The sequence below is a fragment of the Chroicocephalus ridibundus genome, chromosome 6 (assembly GCF_963924245.1).
Source record: "Chroicocephalus ridibundus chromosome 6, bChrRid1.1, whole genome shotgun sequence".
NCBI classification, from domain to species: domain Eukaryota; kingdom Metazoa; phylum Chordata; class Aves; order Charadriiformes; family Laridae; genus Chroicocephalus; species Chroicocephalus ridibundus.
Window position 1 is genome coordinate 50544692 of NC_086289.1, and position 27258 is coordinate 50571949.

The 27258-nt window shown below is 40.9% G+C and overlaps 1 protein-coding gene across 8 annotated transcripts; it reads right to left on the minus strand.

Annotated features, from left to right (window-relative positions):
• Positions 1 to 880: 880 nt before the first annotated feature.
• On the minus strand, positions 881 to 25511 carry MFF (mitochondrial fission factor). 8 transcript variants are annotated; one of them, XM_063337928.1, is made up of 10 exons: positions 25268 to 25511; positions 20560 to 20777; positions 19477 to 19649; positions 18513 to 18601; positions 14510 to 14584; positions 10783 to 10941; positions 8268 to 8285; positions 4826 to 4888; positions 2068 to 2152; positions 881 to 1706 (listed from the first exon to the last, which is right to left on the minus strand). In XM_063337928.1, exons 2-10 carry the CDS (start codon positions 20774 to 20776, stop codon positions 1575 to 1577), a joined length of 1011 nt encoding a protein of 336 aa, XP_063193998.1. In that variant the 5' UTR covers position 20777; positions 25268 to 25511; the 3' UTR covers positions 881 to 1574. The 8 variants fall into 8 exon arrangements, with proteins under 8 accessions (XP_063193998.1, XP_063193997.1, XP_063194000.1 ...); XM_063337927.1 differs by lacking the exon at positions 25268 to 25511 and adding an exon at positions 25021 to 25238; XM_063337930.1 differs by lacking the exons at positions 14510 to 14584; positions 25268 to 25511 and adding an exon at positions 25021 to 25238.
• Positions 25512 to 27258: the final 1747 nt, after the last annotated feature.

The following is a 27258-nucleotide window of genomic DNA, read 5'->3' on the forward strand; positions in this document are numbered from 1 at the left end:
CGCAGCTCCCGAGCGCCCGGGGGCAGCCCCGTGCCCGCAGCCCCGGCCCCCCGCGTCCCCCCGCATCCTGCACCCCCGGCCCGCACAGCATCGCCCCCCCTCCGCACTCTGCCAGCACCCACGGCTCCCCGCATCCCGCCACCCTGCGCCCAGGGCCCCACCGCACCCCTGCACCAGCTCCCTCTCCCCAAAGCCCCCCACAGCCTGTGCTGCCCACTCCATGTTCTCCCCTCATCCTCGTACCAGCCGTTCCCAAGGATGTCATGTCCCTCGGGGGATTAGTTGGGATTTTGCATCTCTGGGGCCTCAGCCTGGCTCATGCCCCGTCCGTCCCTACAGGGACGGGCTGTGGCTTCTACAGCGCTGCAGGCGAGTGTCCTGCAGCCACCCAGGGGCAGGAAGCCCCTAAGGCACAGGGACTCTGAGGGTCTCCCCAGGAGCACCGCGTGCAGCTCAGCACAGTCGCCACCAAAAATGTAGCAGATTTTGGGACTGAACAAGGGATGTTTAAACCGACCACGGTGCCCAGCCCTGGAAACATTCAAGGTCGGGTTGGATGGGGCTCTGAGCAACCTGATCTAGTTGAAGATGTCCCTGCTAACTGGGGGGGGGCTGGACTAGATGACCTTTACAGGTCCCTTCCAACCCAACACATCCTGTGATTGTAGGTGGGGACACCAGGCCAGCTTCCCATCCCTGCACCGGGAACAACCCCACGGCATGCAGGGGCTGGTAACCTGCGGCAGGCAAGCGGCCGCCCCCCTGCTCCTTTTCAGTTGTTCAGTCTGTCACTGCCACTTATTTCAAAGACTGATAGTTTAGATGAACCCTCAAATAAATTTTCTTAAAATAATATTAAACAATGGTTTGATTATTTTTTTTGAGTTTTATTAAATATACTACATCAGTGTCTCGTACTCCATAATATTTTGATCACTCACAGACTGACTTGCTTAAAAATGTATTTTATAGAAAAACATCTGCAAAATTAAAGCTAAAAAAAATACATATTACACACCTCTGGACAATCCGCATGTTAGCAAAGAATACCTTTTATTATTTGACCTGAACATGTGCTTAAACAAGGAACATACTCATGAAACAGGACACACTCCTTGAATACGGCACACTTCAAACTACTCAGACTAAAGGAAAACGAGTGCAATCATCATTAATTGCATCTAACAACAGAACAATAACAACTACTTTTTATCCTTTGTTTTTACATTTTTTCCAAACTCATTCCATTTGCTCTCTTCCCACCACAACAAAACATTCAATGGTTATTTCCGTAGATCCCCGTCCTTACATTGCGTGAAGCAAACTTCATATCGGCTGGCCCATATTGACACTGAAGCATGCACAGGAGGATACTGCAAGTATTTGCAATGCAAATCTATTAAATACATGATAACTGAACAACAAGGTGTCCCTTTAACACTGCAATTCTATAGCCTTTTTCTGTGGTGGAAGTTTCCAGTGTATGAATTATAAAACAGCATACAGTTCAGAAACAGAAACAATTTTGCAAATTGTTTGTATTATCAACTATTAAATCTTTCTGAGAGCTGTGTCTAGCGCCGAAACCAAAGCCAGCTATTGAGTAGCCAGAAAGCTACAGTAATTGAATACATGATCATTTCCCTTTTAGCACGCTCTTTGTTTTCTTCTTCCAGAAGTTGTAGACGGCGATTAAGTTTGATTATCTAAAAATAAATAAAGGCTTTTAATACTTCATTGAAAGTTGCCAGACTTTCTAGATGCTTCTGAATAGCCATGCAAAATCAGTATCTCAGACAGAGGGATTTTAAACACTTGATAATTTGACTTTCTATCGTCAATGGCTAGTGATCAGATGTTGCTGTCCCTAATAAGTGGGAACAGAAACGGAGTCGGACTCTCCAGATTCCCAGGTCAGTAGAGGACACGTGAGGGCATTCCAGCAGGGGTACAGAGAGGACCTTTCGTATCTGTTATGCGTACCTTTGCAGCCACACAGAAAACCTGTTCCCCCATTTTACCACTACGGCTTTTGCTTAATGTTATCAACTACTGTGCTTTACATACCTGTCTTCTTAAGGAAGCAGCATCTACAACTGTCATGTCATCTGCTGTTCCCTCAAGCGTCGTATCCAAGTTGGAAATACCGTATCTACCAAACAAGGGAGATAGCTTAGCCGTCTCATCCATGCAAAGATTAGCAAGTACCATATTGTAGCAACATTCTAGTAGATGTAATTTTTTAGTGGTGGCGCTGAGAAGAAGGATAAAACTTTTTTTTCCCAGCTTTTACAGAGTTGTCTCTTTCAATAGGCTCCTAACCGAATAAAGCACAAACACATATGAAGTGGGTAAAAGTGCTTGACTGCATCTGGGTTTGTTGCTCTCCACATTTAAATATTTTAGGAGTTTCTCCACACGGACAGACTTCTTGCTGTCACTTGGTCTCTCAAGAGACTGTTTGCAGTTATTTAACTGACTGATGAAACTTGAAAATTCCCTGAGCTAAAAATGCTAAAGTTGCAAGAGATGTGGCAACTGATTAGAAATAATCAAATGAAGACCTGACAAGAACTGGGTGTCTTATGCTCAGTTCCTACTTAAACATCCCAAGTGGACACCACTGAGATTCATGCTATCAGTCGTGTTAATCTCAGTATTTCAGGCAGAGAACCTTGCAAAGAGAGTCCAGTGCAGAGTCACTGTTCACTGAACTTTGCGTGCATTACAAAGTTTGTTCCCAGAGCACCCCTCAGTTTTCTTAATGTGGTGAGATTCGGAAAAGATATTATTCTAACTCCAGGGTAAGTTAATGAAATATGGCACATTTCTTATCAGTTGGGAAGCGGCAGAAAGCCTACAAAAAGTACGTGTTTTGATCATCCAACTGCTACCTCTTAACCAGAGTCTTTCCCAAAACCCGACAGGTAGAAGTAGTTCCTGATACTGCACCTACCACTGAGTTTCTCCTCCCTATATTAAAACCCGAGTTCCAATATCAGTTCCCCTTGACCTGCTTTCTCATTAGGACATAGCAACAACTGCTGCAAGCAGCTTCGGAAGGGGAACAAAATAATGTCAAGGCTACCAAATTCACAACAAAATACACCGAAAAGAACGATTAGTGTTTAATGACCGTTAATGGTCAACTCTGACTAATGTGGATATGAGTAGAATTCCTGCAGCTTGCAGAATGCACTTTGGTGCAGACACTACTTTTGCACTGCTTGCTCTTTCACTGCTGTCAGCAAACGTCTACAGAAGGCCCTCAGCGCAGGCAGGATCCCCCAACAGAAAGCTTGTCAGAAGCTTCCCCGTACCATTGCTCACTAATACGTTGTTTCTGAACAAGGGCTGCTGTTTCTAGATGAGCGCTGCGTTACTCTGGACTTTGGTAACAGTTAGATCCTTGAGCAACACTGTGTAAGAGATAGGAAGTTAATCAAGTTTTGGTCTGTTTTTTTGGGTAGAGGGGTATGCAGAGAGAGGGAAACCTTCTCCACGTGAGATCAGGATAAGAACAGCTAGTGAGAGAATAGTCAAATAAGCAACCGTCTGCCAACAGAGTCATAGATATTTTAAAAATGTCCTTATAAAAACACATGTGGGATGAAAAAAAAATTTGGCAACTCCTTTTGTTACAGAAAGATTTTCTCATTAAGGCTACTATTAATTTTTTATTCTAAGGAGACTTCAAACATTCACTTTGCTATAATTTATGGTATTTACTACTTGTAGTTCTTTCAGTTTGGGCAATATTAAAAAGACTGAAACTGTTGGGTTTGTTTGTGGGGTTTTAGTTTATTTTAATTTCCTCAGTGCTGTGAAGCTCACGTTGTGAACTCACAATTGTGACACAATGTTCACCTTGTGACAAAAAGTTCTCCTTACTACTACAGGTCTGAAAGCCAAAGACTTCTGAGGAGGGTCTTTTTGTAGCCATTTTTAAATTTCTAGTAGATAGCAAAAAAACCGATAAAATCCCACCAGATCCACAGCATAGTTGTCCCTCACCATCTCCTGGGAAACGCAGAGAGGCTTACCATTTCAGTGAGATGGGCACACTCCCCTCCCAGGCCGCATAAACTTAATATAAAGTCACAGTACATCACTGCTGCTCTACCAACTTCCAAACCACTGCAGGTATTAAATCAAGAGGCCTTGATCAAGAAACTCCTTGAGATCATCTCTTGGACTGTTACAAAGTCTGAATTCCTGAGTTAGAGAAGAATCACCTGCTTGGATTCAGTGTCTACTTCAGTACAAATGTAATCTCCATTTCGATGAAAACATAGAAGTGTAGAGGGAAATGGGAAAAACAGGTCTAGAAGGGACTATATTTTTTTTTTCCCTCCACCCTGACCATGAGATTGTGTAAGACTTCTGTCCGGTTCCACTGAAATGATGTCAATCCACCAAGATAACGGTAGTGAAAAGACATCCAGCTGCAACTATCAGTCACAGGCATGTTACTGAGAACTCGTGGAAAAAATAAGGTGATGCAAGGCCAGATCTTCTCGCAATAAAAACATGAAACTCACTACTAAATCGAAAATACTCAAAGTATACTGCTAATGTCATTTAAGAGCCTCCCCTCACACACTAAGCCAGGGTTCTGCAGCACATTGCATCTATTAGATAAGTGAGGTCTTTGCAGGTGACTTGGATGGGTAAGCAATAACAGCCTGAAATATCTCAAGAGTCGAGAGGGAGGACAGAAAAGAACATTGCGTTTTAAAATAAGGACACTGGATATAGGGAAACGGAAGTCTGAATGTCAGAATCTCAATTAGTGGATCATGACTAACAAAAAAATACTCTTTACCTGGTGTTGTCATGATGAGGGTTAGAGGAAGTGGTAGCAGCTGACCCACCACGTAACACCGGCCTACGGCAGATTTTTGTAGACAGAAAGCACAGGACAGGAAGAGGAAATGACAAACAGAGATAAGAGGTAAACCACACAGAGCAAAGGAACATCAAAATACTTCCACTTACATTGTATAATGTTTCAATACAATATCGTATCTATTTATTTTGTTGTAAATTGCACTTTCACATTTCTCTTATTCAAATTTAATCAACATTGAATGTTTATACAGCTAAGATACATAGGCAATTTTTTGGTGATATAGCTGCATTTATGGAAGACAAGCTGTTGGAACTGAGATTTGGGCGGAGGTTATCAGCCCTACAAAAAAAAAAAAAAACAACCATGGGAAACTTCAGGTTTAAAAAAAAATCCCCCTTGCCCTCCCAAACAAAATCCCAACAACAACAGAAAAAAAAAAATATATATCCACACATACTTATAAGAGCCTTTTTAATTATCCTCTCCTCCCTCTAGGGAAAGAGGAGATTTGTCTTTTCTTTATTTATCTACACTAGATGCAATTCAGAAAACCTGGGCTACTAGCCTAAGGACCGTATATAGCCTGAAGAGAGGTAGATCTCTCCAGAAAGAAGTGACTAAAAGCTTCAAGTAGATGGTATGAACATCCTTGTAAGTGTTGCTCTTTCACTTTCTTTTCTTTCTAGGCAGAGAGGAAGAAACGGTAGAGCTGATTAAGCTGCTGCAACTATATAATACACATTAACTTTGCAATAAGAAGTTATTGTGTCCCAATTTACAGAAGACGTGAACACCAGCAGTACCTTCTGACAAAGCCACTACTACGTGTTTTCAGAACCTCTGGTAATGAGGCATTAGCGTTTCCACATCTACGATGTGTAACAAAATGTTCAAGAGCCTGAAATCTTTTTTCAATTTCTTCCATTTTCCCAATGTCAAGAGGAGGTACTTGTGCCATGCGTTTAACCCCTGCATACTCCAGACTAAAAAAGACTATAAAAGAGAATCTAGGTAGGAAGATCTTCACAGCAGGTACATGTAGGAGGCAAAGGCTTGGTGCTGAGGTGGCTGGGAGAACACTGTGACCTGGCCTGAAAATGAGCAAGAGCCATGCAAAAATAACACACTCACTAGTTTCATTTAAAAGCATCGGGATCTAGGAGCCTTAGCAAACTCTGCTACCCAATGCAATACTTGCTGGGACTAGGTCCTACTCTAAATCAGCAGCACAAGTGCATACCACAGTGTTTCTCTGTCTAGCGCATAAAATAAGCCAGCATGGCGTGTTTTACCAAACAGAAACCCCCATTCCCAAATACATACAAGTAAAAGAATATTCTTACCTAAATGCATGAGGTCTTGCAGAAATTTATCATGGAATCAGAATTGCTTAGCTTGGAAGGAACCTTTCTAGTCCAACCATCAACCTAACCCTGACAAAAACCATCACTACACCATAACGCAAAAGGTATTGCTATTTTTTAGTTAGAGAAATAATTCAGCTAAAGTCCTGTCTGACAGATGCTAGAACTAAATACTTTGCTGAATTTCTCGTGCTTTCTCAAACAGGTCGCAGAATTTCTCTGCAAACATAAGTCACCTGTAATTAACTGGCAGATAGGTGAATGTCAGCTTGTCAGTATCCAGCAGGCATTTCCCATGCCATCTGACACAGGACAACAACATTTGCATTTTGTGTAATGAGAACGATAGGTCTCAAATGCTCTCTAAATTCTTGGCCTCTGTGGTATCTTGTGGCAAACAAAGTTTTGCAGCTGTTGTAGAACTAATCAATACAAACTAATTCACACTACCCTTCCCAAGGAAAGCCACAGGCTTGGAGGTAGCTGAGGGCTACAGCAAGGAACAAAACTAGAGCCCTCCGGGATCTGTGCAAATCAGGAACCCAATCTAAACTAAAGACAAGTCTTTAATCTCGCTTCCCAACACAGTCAGGCTGTTAAGAAGCTGCGCATGATTTCTTCCTTTTCTTTGCAGTTCACATCTTATTTACTTACAGGTGGACCCAAAAGGATCACCAGAATATTCCCCTGCCTCTCCCACACTTTTTACTTGCTTGGTTTTATCTAGCAACAAAAAAAATTCATTATATAGGTCACAGTGGCCTCATAACTGAGATCACCTTACCCCAAAATCAGCACCAAGATTTTTGGCAAATACAGAATGCGCAAGCATAACACAGTCAAGCTATTAAATACACGGTCTTCTTTAAAAACTTTTTCTCATTAAAACTTTGAATTTTCTGGCTACTTCTGTCAATTGCATCCTAAACATTAACATACGATCAGCAGCAGCCATAACTCTTGAGGCCACGTATACTCAACACTGAACTATTTCACTGCAAATACAGTGGCAGCCTGAAACGCGAAGAGTAATACAATTTAATAACAGTGGGAAAACAAGCAATAAGGCAGTGACCAAATGAATCTGGTCTGTCTTCCTCTGCTTAGAGCAGAGCATGCGATGGAAACACCACAGTAATGATGCAATCATGGACACATGGGCTGAGAGGAAAACAACAGTTTAGGTACCTGGGTCCAGCTTCCATCCTTTCTGTGCATGCACACAGGGGACTGAGGCCAGCACCTTCTCTGTGCTCAGCAGAGGCAGCAGCTATGTTCACCTCTCACTGTGCTTTAAAACACCTCTGGAAATCTCAGAAAGGCTGTAAGAATGGGCACTAGGACTTTACAGACAAGTTCTGGACATGAACTGGGTAAGAAGCTCGGCTTCCAGAATCCAAAAGGGCTGGTGCATTGAAGCATCAGTGACTAGATGAAACTGCTCTCTCCTCCCTTGTCTCGGTGCTGTAAGCAGTTACTTCACTAAAGTAACAGACTACTGTTTTTCCCAGGCTCCTTCACATTTGCAGACCCATTTCATTTTCTTCTGAACTATATCACCCCAATCCAAAGTCCTGAATAGCCCTCTTCGATGGTCTTAACTCATGTCCCATTTTATTTCTACCATGAAAAATATCATTAACTTGCTCACTATACAAAGAGATCTTGTAACACCTCAGGATATGATTACGCAGGTGAAGTTTGGCGTTTAAGAAGGACAGTGTCTGTTTAGAAAGCACTATCCCAAAGAAAGGAAATAGTAACAGATTTCCATACTTCTTTCTCCTAAATAAAAAGGTATTGACCCAAGAATGAAGAATAGTTCAGATAAAGTACAGAGTTCAACACAACTCTATTCAGATATGAAATTGCCTTTTTCCCCACATTTAAGACATGACTAAAATCTCCTTACATTTAGGTTGGTTTTTTTTAGTTTTCTTGTTGCCTACAGCATAAAAGATCAGTCTTTAAAAAACATTAGGTATAGGTCCTACAGTCATTCAACAGAAATTGAAACAGAAAAATGGTTAGAACTGGAAAACAAAACTGACCTATTGTTCTTGTCCAGGCTGAAGGAAATGCAAGAGTAAACAGACAGTGCAAACAGTGATCATTAAATTGTTGCCCATTTAAATAACCTATTATGCGAGCAGTGCCGGCTAAACTAGGCATAATTCGTTATCTGCAGCAGTACAATCAGCACCTACCGTTAGCAGTTTTAGTAGATTGGAAAATATTTTTTTGGAAAAAAAAAAAAAAAGGCAAGCCATGAAATAAGTTAAAAATATTTCCAGTGAGTAACACGTAGTCAGGTCTTGTTCATTTTAAAAGATGTCTTCTAGTATTAAGCATAAAATGTTAAAATACATAAGGTTTTGAGATAGAAAGCACGTTACACAGAGCAAAAGAACAGAGTGCAGGTTTGGAGCAATTTAAAATGAACAATATATTGCAACCATGCAAGTGGATCATCCAAATTTCACATTCCTACGCCAGCTGTAGAGTAATGGTGGGTATCCAAACACCCAGACACAAAGAACACTTTTTCACCCTATTGAAAGATTTGGGGTTTGGCACCTATTTGTTCATTGGTGACTAGAAACAGGTTTCCCATTTCTTCTAGGAAGGTTAGTAAGAGCACCTCAAAAATTAACCCAAACCAGGAAGAGTAATGCAGCTTTTGAAGTCTTCAGAACCCTAGAAATTTTCTGATAATTAAAGTAAGTTGAAAGTGTACGTATGCATCTGTGTAGGTTTTCCAGAATCCAAACATTGGGAAGAACATGCCTAAAAGAAGCCAGGAATAAAACCTGTCAGCTTCATTGCAGACCAGGGAAAGGGATAGAATTTCAGTCTATATTTTAACAAGGACTCTTGGCACATTATCTGTAGAATTCCTGGCACAAACTGTACAATTCCTCCTTAGCTGGGAGCTTTAATTTTGTAAAACAAAACAAACTTGCAATTCCATCTAATTTTTAATATTGACAATGAAAAAAGGTATTGTTGTCCAACTGTTGACAGGCATCAAAATTTTATCAGCTACAGCCTGAAATTTCAGAGTCAGGCTAGGCATCCAACTTTCAGAATTTCAAGGGTAACTACGCAGCTAATTTCTTTTGGGTTTTTTAAGTCCCAGGTAAGAACATAAAGGCCAGCAAGACCGGAATTCTATATGATTCAGGAGTAATATGGGCATTTATATACTGTCAGGTCAGCAAACATGGTGAGCTACAGGAGGTGGCAGTTTGAAAAGTAACTGCAAACACAGACATTCACAATAAGATTGGCTTGATAGTCACATTTTATCACCAAAACTAAAAAGCAAATAATTTAATTCCATGCTACAAGATACTAAGAGTGCTGCTGGGACATTAGCTCCCAGAGGCAGATGGCAAATTTCAAAGAACTTGCTGGCACAGGTCACACTGAAGGGCTGCAGAAGGAACGAGCAGTTCCGCCTAACGTTCTTGCCAATTACCTCCTCTAATTCGACCTCTTGGCAAGCCCTCGAGGTCTCAGCTAGCCCTATACTAGAGACTACCTGCGTGCAATTTTTACCTGAACCTCTGTGCTAGCATACTATTGGCATGAAAAGTGCTTTTGGTAAATTAACCTCACCATTATTAGCCTTTATAAATATTTCTATAGCATTAAACATGCCACTCTTGTAATGTTTAGAAGTGCCAAATCAACAGTCCAAGGATACATCAAGTGGGCAAAACTCCACTGAAGAAAATGGAAGTCACAGAATAATTTAGGCTGGAAAAGACCCTTAAGATCATCAAGTCCAGTCCAACTGTAAACCTAACACTGCTGAGTCCACCACTAAATCATGTCCCTAAGCGCCATCTCTACACACCTAAATGCCTTCAGGGACAGTGAGTGATTGCCATGAGGCTTGTAGTGGCTCATTACCTCTCTCCAGGTGTCAGCTTATCCATACAAACAGAGACAGCATTCATGAGAGGAGCAACCAGCTTCTCAGTATCCATTGCCTTTCTTGCTCTCAGCATCCAGCAAAGTGGTTACCATCAGTCATGAATCAACCAGAGATAACTCTTCCCAATATAAACGGAAACAGACTAGAGTCTTGACACGTTATCAACAGCAGCGTCTGCAATGCCTTGCCTAATATTCTACCCTGTTTCTGTACATCTGTTTTGATCAACATCAACCCAATCTTATTGATTTGCACCATTGCTCACCAACAGAAAAGCAGCAGACAAGGCTTCTAAGTTTGCAGTCTCAGGGTCAAGTATTAATTGCAGAAAACACTGACAATCTGGGAACAGCAAAGTCCCTCGCGGTCACAGACTAACACTTCCTATTGTGATTTTTATTTGGAAGGAAACCAAAACAATGCTACATTTGACTCAAACAGAAGCATTTTGAAATGTGAATTTTGGACAATTAAATTGCTTGTGAATAGTGAAAGCAAAGGAAAGCAAAAGCAAATAATTTCATCTCATTATTTTGTAAACAGAAACCAAACTCCACTAAAAAGGAGAAAAGAAAAAAAAAAAAAAGCAGCAAAAGCTGGCAGAATCAGTGACAACCAATCACCTGCGGTTTTCATCCAGCACATCCAAGACCTGCTGGTAAGCCCTACGAGTGGAAGACTGGATAAACGACAAAATGCCACGAGCAGAGTAAAGATTAGTTCCATCTTCAGGTAACATATTGGGAGGACAGACACGAGCCTGTTGCAGTGATGGTGTCACACTGTTCGTACAAGCATAGTAAATGAAGAGAGAAATACTATAGTCAGATTTTAAATTAAAAAAAGCTTTTCAGATAGACCCCATTCCAAAATGCTTATTGCTTGCTTTTGGTTTACCCTTCTCCCACCACTATAAGCTAACACTCCCAAATTCTAGTAGCGCAGGGATCATCAGCTACGTTTGTATAAGTTCTTCAGAAACAAACACAAGTAATAATCCAAGGACACAGTTGTGATCGTTATACAAATTAGTTTTAGAAGGTTCTTGTCCAGCTACATCTCTACCTGTTGAGAAGTCAGTATTCAAATCCTCCCCGACATCAAGGAAAGTATTTTTACAAGCACTGGCATCTTAAAGAAATCCTACCCATAGTCTCTTTCAAAACACAAGCCTTTTTCAATAAGGAAAATCTCACACAGACCTTCTCCAACAAACATTTTTCTTCAAGTTGTGACTAAAGATTAAGATAGTACTTTGATCTGCACGTGAAAAAAGCTTAAAGGCAACTGCAAAAAATTAAAAAAAAGGCACAGAATTCATATCCCAGTGACAATAAATTACATGATCTGAGTTTTTCACTACAATGAAAAATAATATTTAACATACACAGGACTGAAATTCAAACGTGACCATTTGAATTATACAAACCTCATCTCTATGAGTCAGAAATTAGTTCTGATAAACTGCCTTTGCTTTGCTCATGCTTCTTTATATTCAACCTGACTTTATCCACATTATCCTTCACACATCAATCTATTTTAAAATTTTTATTTTTTTTTAAATCAGAAAACTTTAATTAAAGTAGACATTCTTTTTTAACAGGAAGTAATTTGTGTTAACTTAACTGTAAATATTAACACAAATGCAAAACAAAGCGCGAGTCACTGTGCCCTTGAAATCTTGGGATAGTTTTTATTCCAAGATTAGCGTCCATAATTCAACACATTTCCTTTGAATTGCTGCTTGTGCTTTGCTCCAACGGTTTCTGGGAGTTAGAATGCCAATCTTCCAGCTTTTAGCATTTTTAAGAAATTAAGCAAAGCATTAGTGTCTGAGCGCTTGGAAGCTGGTTCGATATCTGGATAATTTTTAGATGGGTCACAATTCTATGGATACTCTCATTTTGCAAAGAGTTGCTCTGCAACTGGCTGTCACCGACATCAGAAAACTCAGTAAGAAAGAAAATTCAATTGAAGAGACAGATTCAAAGCACGTTACACAGCTGTCAACTTCACCCACAGAAAAGTTCAGCCGTCCTGTGCTTCAAGAGTCATGCAAAGACAGCAGTGGGTGGTCCTTGAATGATACTGGTCATTATTTATTACCTAAACTGCAAATATCTGTAGCTGTAGAGTATATTTCGACAAGAGAAAGTAAAAAAGGAGAAATCAATAAACATCTACTTCACTTCTTAACAGCTTTTATCATTCTCCAAGACTTGTAGGATCCATCTTTTTTTTTTTTTACATTTATGACTTCTACTTTGCAGTCAATGGCAGTGGTCACATCCCCACATTTTACTCTTGAATTGCATTGGAAATGCCAGTGTTCACTAGAAAAATATCAAGAAGCAGGGCCAAGTATGGAAATACTGACACTAAAGTGAATTTATGAGAATTTCTACTCCTTTGTGGATTTGCTGGCCTGAGGGAAATGAGGGAAGAGCTGAAGGCATGAACTCATAGTATGTTTTGTATTAAAAGTAATTTTTCCTGTTCATCACTTCAGAGATTTACAGAATAGGCTGAAAGACAGCTTAAAAAAAAAAGTAACAAACCGTATTTATAAATATTGCAAACCAGAAGATATTGTGGAATTCTTGTTGTCCAGAATGGTATTACTGTAAATACCACAGTAATGTCATTTGCATAGAAAGTCTTCTGTATGTACTGAAAAAAACACCCCAAAACTATTTAACTAAAACTGCACAAAATTCTCTAGAAGAAAGTTACATGTGCTGAAAATTGGAAGTGTGTATAATAAGAAAAAAAATCAAGGTGGACTTCAGAACTAGGTAATTCCTAACCCCATGGTCTAGCCCCTGGACTACTTCATGCTTGTTGTTTTATAGGTGGCCTGTAAGAAAAGACAGTTTCAAGAGATTACTTCACTCATTTTAAGATATTATTTAATTCTTACTTAGGAAAATATTTTGTTTCTTAAATTATTTAATTATTTAAGAGATTATTTAAATCTATTTGCTCCTGAATATGAGCTAAACTGTACAGCTACATGAAATTAATCAATTTTCCTCCATAAAGGCTATAGCTAACTTTAATACCCTTCTACAGTGCACAGTCTGAGAGAGGAATAATTCTATGAATGTCAGAATTAATGAACTTGGGGGGGGACATCCCCCCCCCCAAACCAAATAGGAAGCCAAATTTTTCTTCTATCCTCCTTTTTCAGGATTCAAAATTATTGTCCTGTAAACATGTGGCAGTCCTTTGGACTATGTCAAAGACCGTGGAGAAGAAATATTATGAAGCAAATATCTGATACAGATATCAGCTGAAATGACATAAGAAAAAGAAAATCTCTGACATCAGGATAATTCTCTGAGTACGACTACTTATCACTAGACATTCTGGCCATCCTCCTTATCTCCTCCATTTGTAGTTAAATAGTCTTAGTCCTAGGCATAATTTTGTTTCAAATTTCTGAAAAGAGTTCTTATTAACAGCTCCAGCCAGTTGTTATAGCACTCCCTGGTTACAAACACCAGGCAATTCCAGAGTCTGGAACCAAAACAAACAGGATTACAGAAGTTACTATGGAAGAGCACAGTAACATTCTACTATACGCAGAGCTTTTAGTTTAGTGGTAATCTCCCCTAAACCTTCTCAAAACATTTCTGATGTACACAGGGTTTATTTCAGATATGTCTCTGACTTACTGTTCTGAAAGTATCAAAAGAGAGGTAAACAGATTTAGCTGGTCAAGGTTACTTTAAATTCAACCACATCGACAGATTGTATTCTCATTAAACACGTGCACACCATAACCTTTTCCCCCACAACTTGCATAAGAACAGAATTTCTCAAACTGTAAAACTGAACTCTCTAAAGAGATGTGTTTTACTAAGGGAAGACTGAAGCAAGGAAAAAAAAAAAAAAAAAAAAGAAACACTGCCACCTTTTCCATGCATTCTTGGTAGCTTGTTGACTTCCAATGCAGAAGTGGAATCCTTGCATTCAACATTGGCTGGCAATGGCCAACAAAAAACTTTGTTTCTCCAGCCATTCAAAAACAGCCAAAGAACAAAGAATCAAACAAACTAAAGCTATTTTTGAAATTTAATTGTTCTTTACAAATTGGTTCTTAGTTGAGACTGTCCCTTTCCTTTTGCCGCCAGGTATTTTTCCCTATGTTCTTTACACAGGGAAACAATTTGGCAAAGTTTGAGAAACCCTGAAGCAAAATTAGAAACCACACATTCAGTGTAGCAAAGGCTGTTTCAAGTTTAACATTCTAAACTACAGATACTTAGCCAAAAAATTAGTATTGCAGAGAGCTACATAATTAAACACACTTTTGATTTTCATATACCAGGTAACATTTAGGCTTACGTGCAATCCTTAGTCGAAAGAGGTGACTGGAACCGTGGCATTTTATTTCTTGGGACAGTATCTGATCTGTACCACCTTGAATAATAATTGTAATCTCTTAAGTAAGCATCCTTATAAATAGAGGGATTGTAATTTAGAGAGCTGTCATTACTGCTACGCAGGTAGATGGTTATTGTACAAGAGGTACCTACTTGTTAGTCTCAGTTTTCTTAAAAACATTTGAGAATTACTGTCTTTAGAGAAGCCCAACTCCCAAAAAATTCTCAGAACTGTCCCTGCATGCATCTGGATTATGAGAAGATAAAGACAACAGAAAAGAAACAACTATTTGTACCATATAGAGAAGACTGTGATAGGGAGCCCAGCCAATTCTTTTGCTTCAATCTGACAATCTATTCCAGAATGTTTAATTTTGTCACTTTGTAGGCCAAGCACTGCAATTTTGTGCAGTACATCTGAACATTTTGTCCAAGGAGGACAACACTGTCCCAGATTAAAACTTGAGCATTATAGTCCTAGTTAGAAAACAAAGGTTTTAAAAGGCAGTGCTCCATATGCCTTTTCAGTGGGGTCCTCATCACAGCATCTGAGTAGACTATCATGTCTGTTAGGAAGTTGAACCAAGGAGGTAAGAGAAACAAGCATTTTTTTTTTTTTTTTTAAAGTATTTCTTGTGTAGGAATTAAATATTTGAAGTAAAACGCAGACTCTCTTTCCTATTTGAAAATGTGAACCAGACTCACAGAAGCACAAGGAATAAAGATCTGATCTTTGTCAAGTTAGAGTACCATAGCACTTGTTACCGCAGAAATAAACTACTTAGACATGACTGAACTTAAAAGTCAAGCCAGTTTTGATGAAGCTGCAATGTATCATTACAGTAATTAGAACAAAGATTATTTCTTTCAGCCAATAACGCTGGAAATAAGAACTTTAGGAACAGCTGGTTTCTTATATTTTTGTACTCCTGGAAAAAAACCCCAGTATTTCTAGACGGTAAAGAAATTTCAATGCGATACAAATGAAGTAACAGGTGTACAATTACTTTTTCTGTAGAGCAAAGAATACATTTGTAGTAGAATTTATCTACTTAAATGGTCTAATTTATCAATACGGAAGCTAAACTTAGAAGACATGCATCACATTTACCACGAGGCTCTAACAGAAATAGTAGTCTATGGGCTAGGTGATACCCAGTACCATCTGAGGTAGCATAATTTATATCAAAGTTTGTTTGCTTGGATTGCATATTTTGAGCTATAAAATAAGACTTCCACTTGCGTAGCTTCTCTATGTAGCTACCACAGTGAAAACAGAATGTCACCTTACCAATTTTGTTTGTAGAATGGCTACTTCTGATTTTATTTACATGAAACTTGCAGTGTGGGCCTAAATTGTGAGGAAACAAGAGCCAAGAGATACTTTTTTCCACCAAATACAAAAGACTTGGCTTTCCTGCATTTATGTGAGCCACGCAAGTCCCACCTTGAACACAGTGTTTCCATAATCTGAACTCATAGAATATTCTCCTGAGAGTTACTCAGGTACACAGTCACATTCTCCAGTTGGCAATTGACAAAGCCTGGATAAGGCAGAAACACCAGACTCAGCATCACCAGGAACGCCACAGCCTGTTCAAAGTGATTTCTTATTTTGCATCACACTGAGTCAGAAGAAGCAATGATGACAGAAAGAGAAGCAATTTCTAGGAACCTCAATGATTTCAAAGCAGATGATCTACACAATATGCACAACGTAACTTCTGTCATAAGAAAACAAGTACTTGAGAGGGCAAGAGACAAATGAAGTTCTACTAAGATACGTTATCTGCAGGTCAGCAAGAGTGGATGCTGCAGTGAAGAAAGATAACTTCTTCCACGTGAGCAGCAGAGAGCACAGACACAGCAAGCTCAATATTAGCTAGCTGTTATTTTTTGTATTTTTCATCCTGGATCTATCTAAAGTTTATATAATTTTCTTAAAAGACACTTCTTAGCATCAGAAGTTTGATTTATTTGACAGACATTATGCAGACACCAGTGTGGGCATCAAGAAAGAAAAACTAATCTCCAGATGTGTCATAATTTCCTGGCATTTGTAAATGATACGTTGAGTCGCATGAGCTACCAGTTATATATGCTCATTGATCATATCCCTTTTCAGTTTACAGGATTCCAAGTTTGTATTGTATTGCTAAGCCTCCAAAGGACTGCTAGGAGATTAATAAACTGTGACAGCAAATAAATATCAGACCATGTTAAACCAGTAATTCTATATATAGCTACTGAGCAACCGCAAAGCACACAGGTGAGTTTTACAGACTTAAGATTTTTGGATTGAGAAATTCCAAACATATGTGAGAAGTCTGACAGCAATTGGATACAACCCGTCAGAGCTGATCTTGCCAGTTTCTCAGATGGATGGCTGGGCAGATACAGTCCCTGACTTTCAGAAGACTAAACTAACCTGGGGAGCAAGGATAAAGTGATTTCAAGGGGGAGCAAGGTTTCATATACTATCTGGTTTTCTTTTAAGTCCAATACATCAAAGACTGGCAGAGCAAAGCTGGTAACAAAGGGGCAAACTTTTTCACAAGCAGCTTCCACCACATGAAGATCACCACGAGCACACATCATGTGCAGACTATCAGACAGGCAAGTGAAGGCCATTCCTGCACTGAAATTCCAGTATGACTGGTCCAACAGGACATAACTGGATGATCAATACCACAGGGAACCCGGGCACTTAGTAGGCTGCTAGGACATTTGGAGACCAAGCTGATCAGGAGCTTATGGATGTGAATCTGATTTTGCCAACTCAGTGAATATATGACTCAGCAGACTCGAGTACCCAGACACGTGCGAGCTATAAGCTTGTATGAACCAAAAGACTGACTAAGTAAGAGAAAGATATGCAAAAATACTTCCACGAAGCTCTGGAGGAAGAGAAGGACAATCATAACATGTCTGGAATGCGCATCAGAATACATTTCACCAGTTCCAGACAAACTAACAGGGAGACAGATATGCAGTACATATAGTACCTCCTAGTGCCACTGCTGTAAACAGAAGAAAACAGACATTTCTGGGACATAATTCACTTGATCTGTTTTAGACTAAAAATAGGTAGACCCTAAGTAGGCCATGCACTTATTTCCCCCTAGTAACTGAAAATTAAGTTTATGGGGCTTTAGCAACAGCGTTATACAGTTGATATTGGGACAGATGAATCCCATCTTCTAGGTCTTATATCCAAGATCCTTTCAACAAGGGGAAGTATTTTTTGTGGTAGTGTATTAGGAATCTTATTATATATGAGTTTTAACTGTTACATTGCAAAAACAGTCACTGCCGGGTAGAAAGATGCTGTCATTCAGAATAAACCAGATTAATCAAAGACTATCATATCTAATAGAAATATACAGACCTATACGTCTTCAGAAAGCACCGTAAGAATTGCTACCTCAGATGGTATCAACAGATGTAGTTCCAATTCTAAATACTACTTGCCATTTTGGTGTCAAAAAATTAAGATACATACTCACAGATTCCAATACATGGAGTACACTGGCACCAAGGAAAGATTACTTACTCTAATATTTATGAGAAATACACATAGTCCTTTTTCTATGAATGAAAACCATTACATAATATCAACAGTGAGAGAACCAGGAACACTTTCATGCACAAAACTCAATTTCTTGAAAATTTAGGGAGAAGGAAGTATTACAGCAGCTCAGAAACTGAAAAATCTCCTAAAGTAACATCTCACAATAACTGGTGAAACCAACTGTGAGCCCACGCTCCCACCCATCCACTGCAAGAAAATACTTCACAAATGAGTCACCTCACTAAACAAAATCAGAGAAATTAAGAAAAACATTGGCCTTATAATATTTAAAATTATGTACTTGCCACAACATACAAATGATGAGGAGATCAATAACAAAGGAAATATGTAACAAAGCTGTAGTTTTGTCCCTGCACCCTGTTGCTCTACTCACATGGAATCATTCCGGGCCAGCTGGCCATTCTGTCGAGTGGCATTTTCGCTCATGGAACGTTCTCTCTTCAGCCTTCCCACTGAGCGGACCTGCACAAAAGCGGAAAAAGGGGGAGATCAGAGACAGGGAATTCCAGGAGACAGCTATATGCATTGGAGATTTGTAAGTTAGATCTGCCCTCAGGTACAAAGGTACGTTTTGATGGGTTTCACAGTGATTAGGAGGAAAACAAATGATGAGAGGATCTGATGCTGGTACATGTAAAACCAGGGCCCAAACTTATTGCAATCCTGTCGTTATCTAGCGACATGATCTGATGCCAAAATTATGAACAAAGAGAATTCTGAATATGTAAGAAAGCAACACTATGTTTAATATTACTTACTATCACCAGAAATAAATGCATTTCTAATGTATTTTATGAGTCTGTAGAATATACAGCTTCATAAATATTTTTCATTTTTTAAGATGTCAATTACACATCACCCACCTGGATGACAACGTTACACCATTCTTTGAGGTTGGTTTTCAGAGTTTTGTTAAAACTCACTAACTCTATGTGGTGCTGTATCATCTGTCTGCGAATTCCAAAGGTTAATTATACATGTTAAAAGAATCTTAGTTTGTTTTCGAATAACCTCCAAATTAAAAAAATCTTGCGGCTTTCTCTTCAATCAAAAGGATTTTTTTGTTAAAAGAATTTTGAGTATTTCTAATTATGACTTTATTTTTGTAAGTACTGTGTAAGCTTACTGAGCATGGCAACCCCTAGCCATCTGCCAATTAAATATGGAACTTCAAAGTCATAATTAGAACTACTACAGTGCTAATAAAAGTATTTTTATATTTTCCGAAATTACGTTAGCACCAAGTAGAACTGCACCATAGCAGAGAAATCATTGGTCATTTCACTTTCTTTAGGAGAACACTTCTCAACTAAGGAAAAAGCAAAACAAGTACTAGCCTCTTCATTTTGAGGTGTCTGTTGTGGAGGTTTTTCTAGGTCCAAAAAATCTAGTGGTCGATCACTAAGAGAAATAACACGGGGAGGAGTTTTCAATGCCAGTGGTTTGAATGAAGTAGACTGAAGAAGGTCAAGGTCTGGTGGTCTGGAAAATGGAATGTCTTCACTATTACCTGCAAGAACATCAGTTATCAATAGAAAGCAAGCTGTTCTGAGGCCTGAGGGCTAATGCTAAAGTTCAAAACCACATCACATCAGTAGCTTCCCCTGACTATGCCAATAATTAAGCGTACCTTTCTTTAAGGGGGCTTGTGTGTTAAAAACTATGGTTAAAGCTCTCATAAAGACCACATTAATTGACACTTATTTGAGCAGTTTCTCTGAGAACAATGATCCTGAGTAACCCTGCACAACATCAGCTGTTATTGCAAGTGATATTAATCTCAAGACACGGTCCTATTAAAGGTGTATTTGTTTAGAAATATGGTGACTGGGGATGTGAAGACATCACTCTTTCAAAGCATAAAATATATGCATGTCACACATTTTGCAAATTGTAGGGCCTTCAGCAGTTCCAGGTACGTCACTGTAAAGCCCATAAATACTAAAGAAGTACTGATAGACTCCACCAAATAATAGACAGATCCTTAACATAACTAGCATTCATTCCGATTATAACCAAACACATTTTGCATGGCTAATATATAGTACGTCCCCAAAACTTGTTATAGATACTTTAGCTTATAGTTAATTAAGAAAAATCAGGTGTAAATGATTAAACATTGAATTTTTTGCTCCAGAAATAGTTTATTAAGATGAAAAGTCAGCAATTAAACTTACTGTTTATAATTCTTTCATTAACTGCCTCGACTGCAAGCTATACCACAACTATTCATGAAACATTTTCAGAGTTTAAGAAACCTCCTACGTCAAAGTTAATAAGCAATAATTGCTTGAAAACTAGAAAGCATTTTACAGGTTTTTCTTTTAAAGAGGTATCATTACATATTTTTGTCCATCCAGAAATCTGGGGAACTAATTTAAATTTTTGCCTATTTTTCTTGTCTTGAGATGCAGACATACCTGCCACTACAATCCGCTCTGGAACCTGCATAGTTACACTGGCATGTGGAAATCCTTCTTGGACGCCCTTCTCAAGGTCAGCATTTTGAGGAGCTACTTTGAGTTTTTCTGGGACCCTCATGCGCTGACTGATTCCTTCGGTGTATTCCATTTCATACTGAAGGCGATTAATTTCTGCCATCTCGGCAGCTGGAGATGGGAATGCAGCCCCACTCATCCTGGAAAAAGAAAACCAAAAGCTATAACAGCAATACAGGAAACCAGCAGCAGGTGTGTAAAGGGAACTCTTTGTTCTGATCACTAGGCAAGTGGTAGATGATCCTAACTGAACAGTCTTATTTAGAGAAACAAACTATATGATAAAACGCACAGGACATGTAGCCACAAGCAGGTGAGAGTTGAGGGGAGTGACGGAAGAACAAAGTGATGCCGTAGGCAAGGCTCAAAGCAGCACTGAGGGGTCCTCAAATTGAGCTGTTACAAAAAACTGTAGAAATTCTGCATGTTAGGTACTATTCCTGCACTGGCTGGCAGAAAAAGGAAACCAAACAAACCAACAAACGACAAAGAATTGGCAGGATTGATCGGAAATCTATTCAGGATTGGTAACAAATCTGAAATACTGATCTGTATTTACACAGATCCAGCGTACAGATATTTGAGAAAATGTATGAAGTCTTACAAAACTCCACGTTGATGTAGGGAACAAAAGAAAGGACTCCCCTTGGGCAGCAGCCTTCTGCTTGCTGCCAGTCACCCACATCTCATTCCATCTTACAAGGACAAAGCTCCTTATCAAGGTCAAATCAGCCTGAAAACCTAGTATATTCATAACCCATTCCCAATCACAAGCAATTCTGTGAACTTGTCAGTTCTGAATTTTTCTGTAAATGAAAATCTTACCTTTGCAGAACAGATACAAGATGGGCAGAGAGAGAACAAGACTTTCTTTAAAGTGTACTTCATAGATACATTTTCCTAGGAAAGGAGGGGAATTTCACATGAAGCAGTGGTAGAATTTCCTAGAAACTGGGCTGTAAGAAACTTACTAATACAGCAATTGCTGGGAGTTGTATCAAAGACAAACCCAAAATAACTGGGTTTTCTGAGGTCAGGTTTAAGGTTAAGAGAAAAAGAAATCCTAGAGCTGCACTCGGAGTTGGGCTGCAAAGGGGCTGCTGATGGAAACTGTGGGCTGGAAAGGGAACTTGGATGGCTGAGAGAAGTTGTTCACCTGGGCAGTGGCCAGTGGACACTGTCGATGGCTCAGACAGATTATGTTTATGGCCTCGGTTAAGAGAGAGACATCTTGGAGCTGCAGTTAGAGTGGGACTGGAAAGTGTCTCCCAGAGGAAACTGTGAGCTGCAAGGAATACTCGGTTGTGAGAATCTTTCATCCAGGCAATGGCTGGGGGCCTTGACAACAGCTCAGACTGAGATAATGGTTATTTTTAGGGTTAGGATTGAGAGATATGTGTATTTCTATACATATACACACAATATGTAAATAAATAAATAAACATACATACACAATATGTAAATATACTTATCCTGGCAAATTTGCCTATGGGAAGCATAGCTTACTCTAGCAAGAAATCTTTTAGTGGTATTACTTGAAGTAATTCCCTAAATTAAGTAATCTATCCTGGCAAAAAGGCAGGTTTTGCCACTATAATTGCAACTACATTCTTTTACTGTTTTTGGCAGCAAGGGTACGTCTGCTGCTGCCTGTGTGCTTCTGTAAACTAAGCACGCAGAACTTTGTGAACAAAACGTCTCAGTGCAGAACATCCATGTGGCAGGTGAGACAGACCACGAGCCATTCCTCCCACCATCACACAGAAGCGATACTTTCCATATTTATTAATAAACCCTCAAACCTCAAAGGCAAGAAGGTCACTGTTCCATGTAAACTTAAAAAAAAAAAACAAAACAGTTATAAAGGAAATACCTGAAGCAACGCAGATTTAATCTAGCTGTATTATTTCTTACTGTTGGTATGTATCAAATCAAAGGAACTGGAAGGGCACATTTAATTAGAAATAGCACTTTATAGGAGTTCAAGAGGTGCTTAAGCAGTTCTGTCACTTCAAAATTCTTAAGACTTCACTTTAGGGGTTTTTTGTCCCTGCCCTTTGGTCTTTCAAAGCTAGATTTGTCCCTCTTGCAAGACATTGGCTAGATCAGCAAGTTGCACAAACAAAGTACACAGCCTTCTGACACTTCCACATTCCAAAAGGTGCTTTTCATTTCAAAACATGGTCTATGATCAGTAAAGCACTTCCAAATCAATAGGAGTAAAAATCATAATGTCAATAAAGAGATCAAATTTCAAGAAGAACTTAAAAGTACCGAGAATATCTCCTGGCCGCAGCTTAAAGAATGGTTACTGCTCACAAGACTTGACAAAAGGTGTTTCACTGCTTGTTCACTTTCTCATTTTGAAATACCTGTATGGCTTTAATTATCGCAATCAAGTACTGCTACACTACACCAGTGTTTACACCCCAGCTTTCCTAAACTTTGGCACTGTTTTTGTACATAAGTAAGTCTGCATGACAACTGCTTTCCAGCTATAAGGTAAAGCACACACGAAAAAGGAGAGCATTAGAACACCCATTTTATAAACTATTATAAACTAAATATTACTGTGTGCGTTTAGCTGTACTTGCCAATGACCATAGATACAACACCTCAATGTCTTCCTACTCTTGTCTACTTCTCATCTACTTTGCATCATTGAGAATTGCATTTTCTGTCAATTTCATTTTTTACCCCTTTTTAGAAGAGAATAGAAAAACAGAGAGATTTCAGCAACAGAAAACTTAGAATATTTTAACGGAACTTATTAACAAAACCTCCGAGTATTTAAAAAGAACAGAAATCAGAGTTATGTTTTCTGTAATGTTCTTGTTACACGAAGCATTTTACAGAAGACATTAATAATAAATCAGGGAGAAGGAGGATTTTAAAATTGATATTTACAGAACTAAGTAGCTCTAAAGAGGCATGAGAATAGAAAAGATGTCCAAGAACGATGAGATAATAAAAATACAATCACAAATACAGGATAAATAAAGGACAGAGAGCAGCTGAAGCACAGATGAGCATCAGTGGCATTTAGTGAAAAAGAGAAAGGAAGGAGAAAATCCAGAGGAGGGTAAGGAAGAGAGAGCAAGAGAAGTTATACAAGGTGAATTATATGTGTTCAGAAAGACACAAGGATACCACCTTCCCCCTCTCCTAAAGAGGGATGGCACAGGAGAGATAGGGATGAAGCAATGCACATGAATGCAAAGGATGACTCTTTATCAGCATTCTGGCAATAAGCAGACATTGGCTGTCTCTGTGCAGCCACCAGGAATGTTACACATAGCGTGGATGTCCAAGTTAATCTGAGGTATATGAAGATGAGTCCTGGTAACGGTATAGCTATGCCAGCACTGAGATCACAGCAGGTTTTACAGCCTACATCAAACTAATTGTAACTCTTCCAGCTACAGTACTGTTTGTTCCTGAGGCAGCTACTTTACAGCTGGTCTGTTCAAGCGCACGTGAGCTACAAAGTGCTCCTTTGGCAAGTGTCTAGTTATCCTTTGGCAGGTAAAAGGGGAAGAGGACAACCTAAAGCAAAGTTAAGGACATGTATTACAGGACTCAAAGGACCCTATCAGGAGACCCCCAAACTGTCAGAACATACGTCACTGAGGCATTCAGGATGAGAGGCAATGAAACAACAGAGCAGGAACGGAACAATTTGAGAGAAAAGAGAGCTACGTGTTGGCTAAATGCTGAAAGCTGTTCTGCATAGGGCAGTTACGTGTATTGAACTTTTTAAATACGTTACCTCCTCTCCTTAGCACAAGGACGACATGAACACAAAAATACCCATTATACACAGACAAAGCTGGGGAATGATAAAACAGTTAGGGCTGCACTCTGTCAAGTTTGTTTTACTCTAGCTGGAGGTTTTAACGAAAAGAAATAATAAATACTGGAAACGTTAGGAGAAAAGAAAAACCCTGTCCCAGTCAGACAACCATTTCTCCAGAAGACCCAAATATTCCATGTTGTGGGAACGCCGGGCTCCGCCGGCAGCAGCCCCAGCCAGCCGTGGGTGCCGGGGGAAGGCAGAGGGGGAGCCGGCTGCTCGCAGAGCTGGGCACGCCGGCACCACTGGCCAGCGACAGCCGCCACCGGGGGTAACGGACGGCCACACCAACGGGGCGACGGCCAGAAGGGCCCAGGGGAGCCGAGACAAGCCGGCGGCGGAAAGCGGGGCTGGGGCAGGAGGAGCGCGGGTACGAGGAGACACGGCCCGGGGGGCACAGAGACATGACAGGGGCTGAGGGGACGGCCGGGCTGAGGGGACGGACGGCCGTGAGGGGGGGATGCGGCAGGGCTGAGCCCCCCGGGACCGGCCGCAGACGCTGCTGCCAGGCCCCGGCGGTCCGTACTCACCCAGAGCGGCGGGAAGGCGGCCGGCGGGCCCTTGCCCTGCCCCGGCCGGACCCCGCTCCTGCCTCGCCCCAGACCCCGGCGCTGCCTCCGGCGGGCAGGGGGTGATTACGCGACACGGCGCTGCCTCGCCGCGCTCCTCCGGTAAGACGCAAAAACCGTCCGGCTTGTCCCCATCGGCCTGCCGTACGGGCTGCCGGGCCGGGGACGGTACGTCACGTGACCGACAGAGGGCGGAAGCCGCTCTCACCGCGAGGGAGCCGGAGGGCATCCATTTTTAGTGAGGGAATGGCGCAGGCGCGCTGGGAGGCGTCCGCAGGCCGCGGCCTCAAGGTCGGCGGCGGGGGCCGAGGGCTGCTCGCAGTCACAGCGATCCGCGGCGAGCAGGCGGTGGCCGGCCTCGCCCGCAGCCCGAGCGGCAGTTGGTGGGGCGGGTCCCTGTTCGACCTGTCCCTGAGGCGTCTCCTCGCCGCCCGCCCCTCAGCGCGGAGGGCGGGCACGCTGCAGGCCTTGGCGCGGTGCCTCAGCCGGGCCCCGCCGTCACCGGTGGTGCCCCGGGGGAAGCGGCTTCGGGCAGGGCCCCGACGCTCGTACCGTTCGCACTGAAACGGCGCCTTGCCGCCCCGTAGCGCTGGCTGTCCAGCGGCAGAGCTTGCGCTCTCTGCTTACGTCTTTGTGCTGCGGTGGATCAACGTACAGCTGTAATGGGGCAACACGAAGATGTAATTATGTGTTAAGCGGGTGGAAGACATGTTAGAGTGTGCGATGAACCCGGCCCACCACCCTCCTGTGTGCGGGCAACAGGTCAGGTCGCTGCAGGGCTCGCTGTCTGACAGGCGGGCAGGTGCCTCCCAGCCACTCAAAAGCAACTGCATTGCTTCAGAAAACCCAGCTGCTGGTTCAGCTTCCCCTCCTACCAGCTGGAAAACTTCACTAAGGCTGTCATGCTACACGCTGGCTTCTCTCTGTCAATCGCCACCCCACTAGCATTACATAAAATGTGTCAGCAAATGCGTTTGACAGAGCCATGGTTTCCTGCCCCGCTTAACCTCAGCTTGCAGGTCAGTTCTGGCCACAGAGCACCATCTCCTCGTCGGGTAAAACATTCCAAGCACCCCATTAGGTGACCTGACCCCGAAATCAGCCTGCTGAAGAGCAGCCGTTTCCTTGTGCTGTGGGTAACTTAATCAATTTTCCAGTTCCATACAGAAAAATGAAATAAAAAATGCTATTATGTACAGCAGATTATTTTTTTTTAAAGAGGAAAGCAGCCTCTGAGCTTTCCCTATATTGTGATTTATGGTCACAATAATGTTTTGGAGGTCAAAATGAGTAGCGATGCCAGAAGCATTGAAGCGAGTATTAATCCAAGGCCCACAACTTGCTAATTCAGTTCTTTACAAATACCAACAGCACTTTTTTACAGAGGCAAGTGGTCTGAAATATGATTTCTTATTAGACAAAAATAAATGTTGTGCAACATTGAGAATTGCACATTATTTGCTTTCAGATATATGATCTTATATTTGGCCTCCTTGAAACACAAATTGTTGGCTTAAACATATCCTACCAGGCAATCCCCATCATTCCGTAGGAGAGTCCTCAGTTTTACCCCTTCTCCCGGCTCTATGATTTACAAAGTATCAACAGGAATTTAGTCTTTAAAAAAAAATAAATCATAAGAAGTGTAAACCTGGTTCTTGAAGGACACTAGGAACACGGTCCTTCTCCTATGATCCCCCGTATATAATTTTATGTTGAGATCTATTATCTATTTTTATTCCATTGAATATATGATTGTTGTTCATAAATGGAGTGGTCACACAATAAAAGCGGCCACAGACCAGGCACCTGGGTTCTTCTAATCCACAGACAATTCTCCAGAAGAGCCCTGGTGGCGATTTCTAGTGTAGCATCACATTATGAATTACCACTAGCAGACCATGACTATGTCAGCCTGTCCAGGCCCCCTGTATTCTGTCAGATCTCAAAAACAATTGCATCAGGCTGCACCCTGCTCCCTTTTATGATGCTTCTTCCATTTTTTTATTGCGTAGAAATTGTAGTACAAATAATTTTCTTTGATAGTTTTCAGATCTCTCTGCAGATATCCTTGATAAAAGGCCATCCTTAAGAATGTTGTGTACAACACTGTTCTATCAGTTTGATGTTCAGATATGTCTTATTTTCACACTGAAATCTTGATGATAATCTTAGCTGTGTCCTTTTCTGTCAGCTGCA

Excerpts from the sequence above, each read along its gene's own strand:
- MFF (XM_063337928.1), bottom strand. The coding sequence starts at position 20,776 with ATGAGTGGGGCTGCATTCCCATCTCCAGCTGCCGAGATGGCAGAAATT. Across the intron at positions 2,153-4,825 it reads CCTCATCATGACAACACCAG|ATACGGTATTTCCAACTTGG; the intron begins GTAAAGAGTATT and ends CTTGTTTGGTAG. Across the intron at positions 1,707-2,067 it reads CTGCTTCCTTAAGAAGACAG|ATAATCAAACTTAATCGCCG; the intron begins GTATGTAAAGCA and ends ATTTATTTTTAG.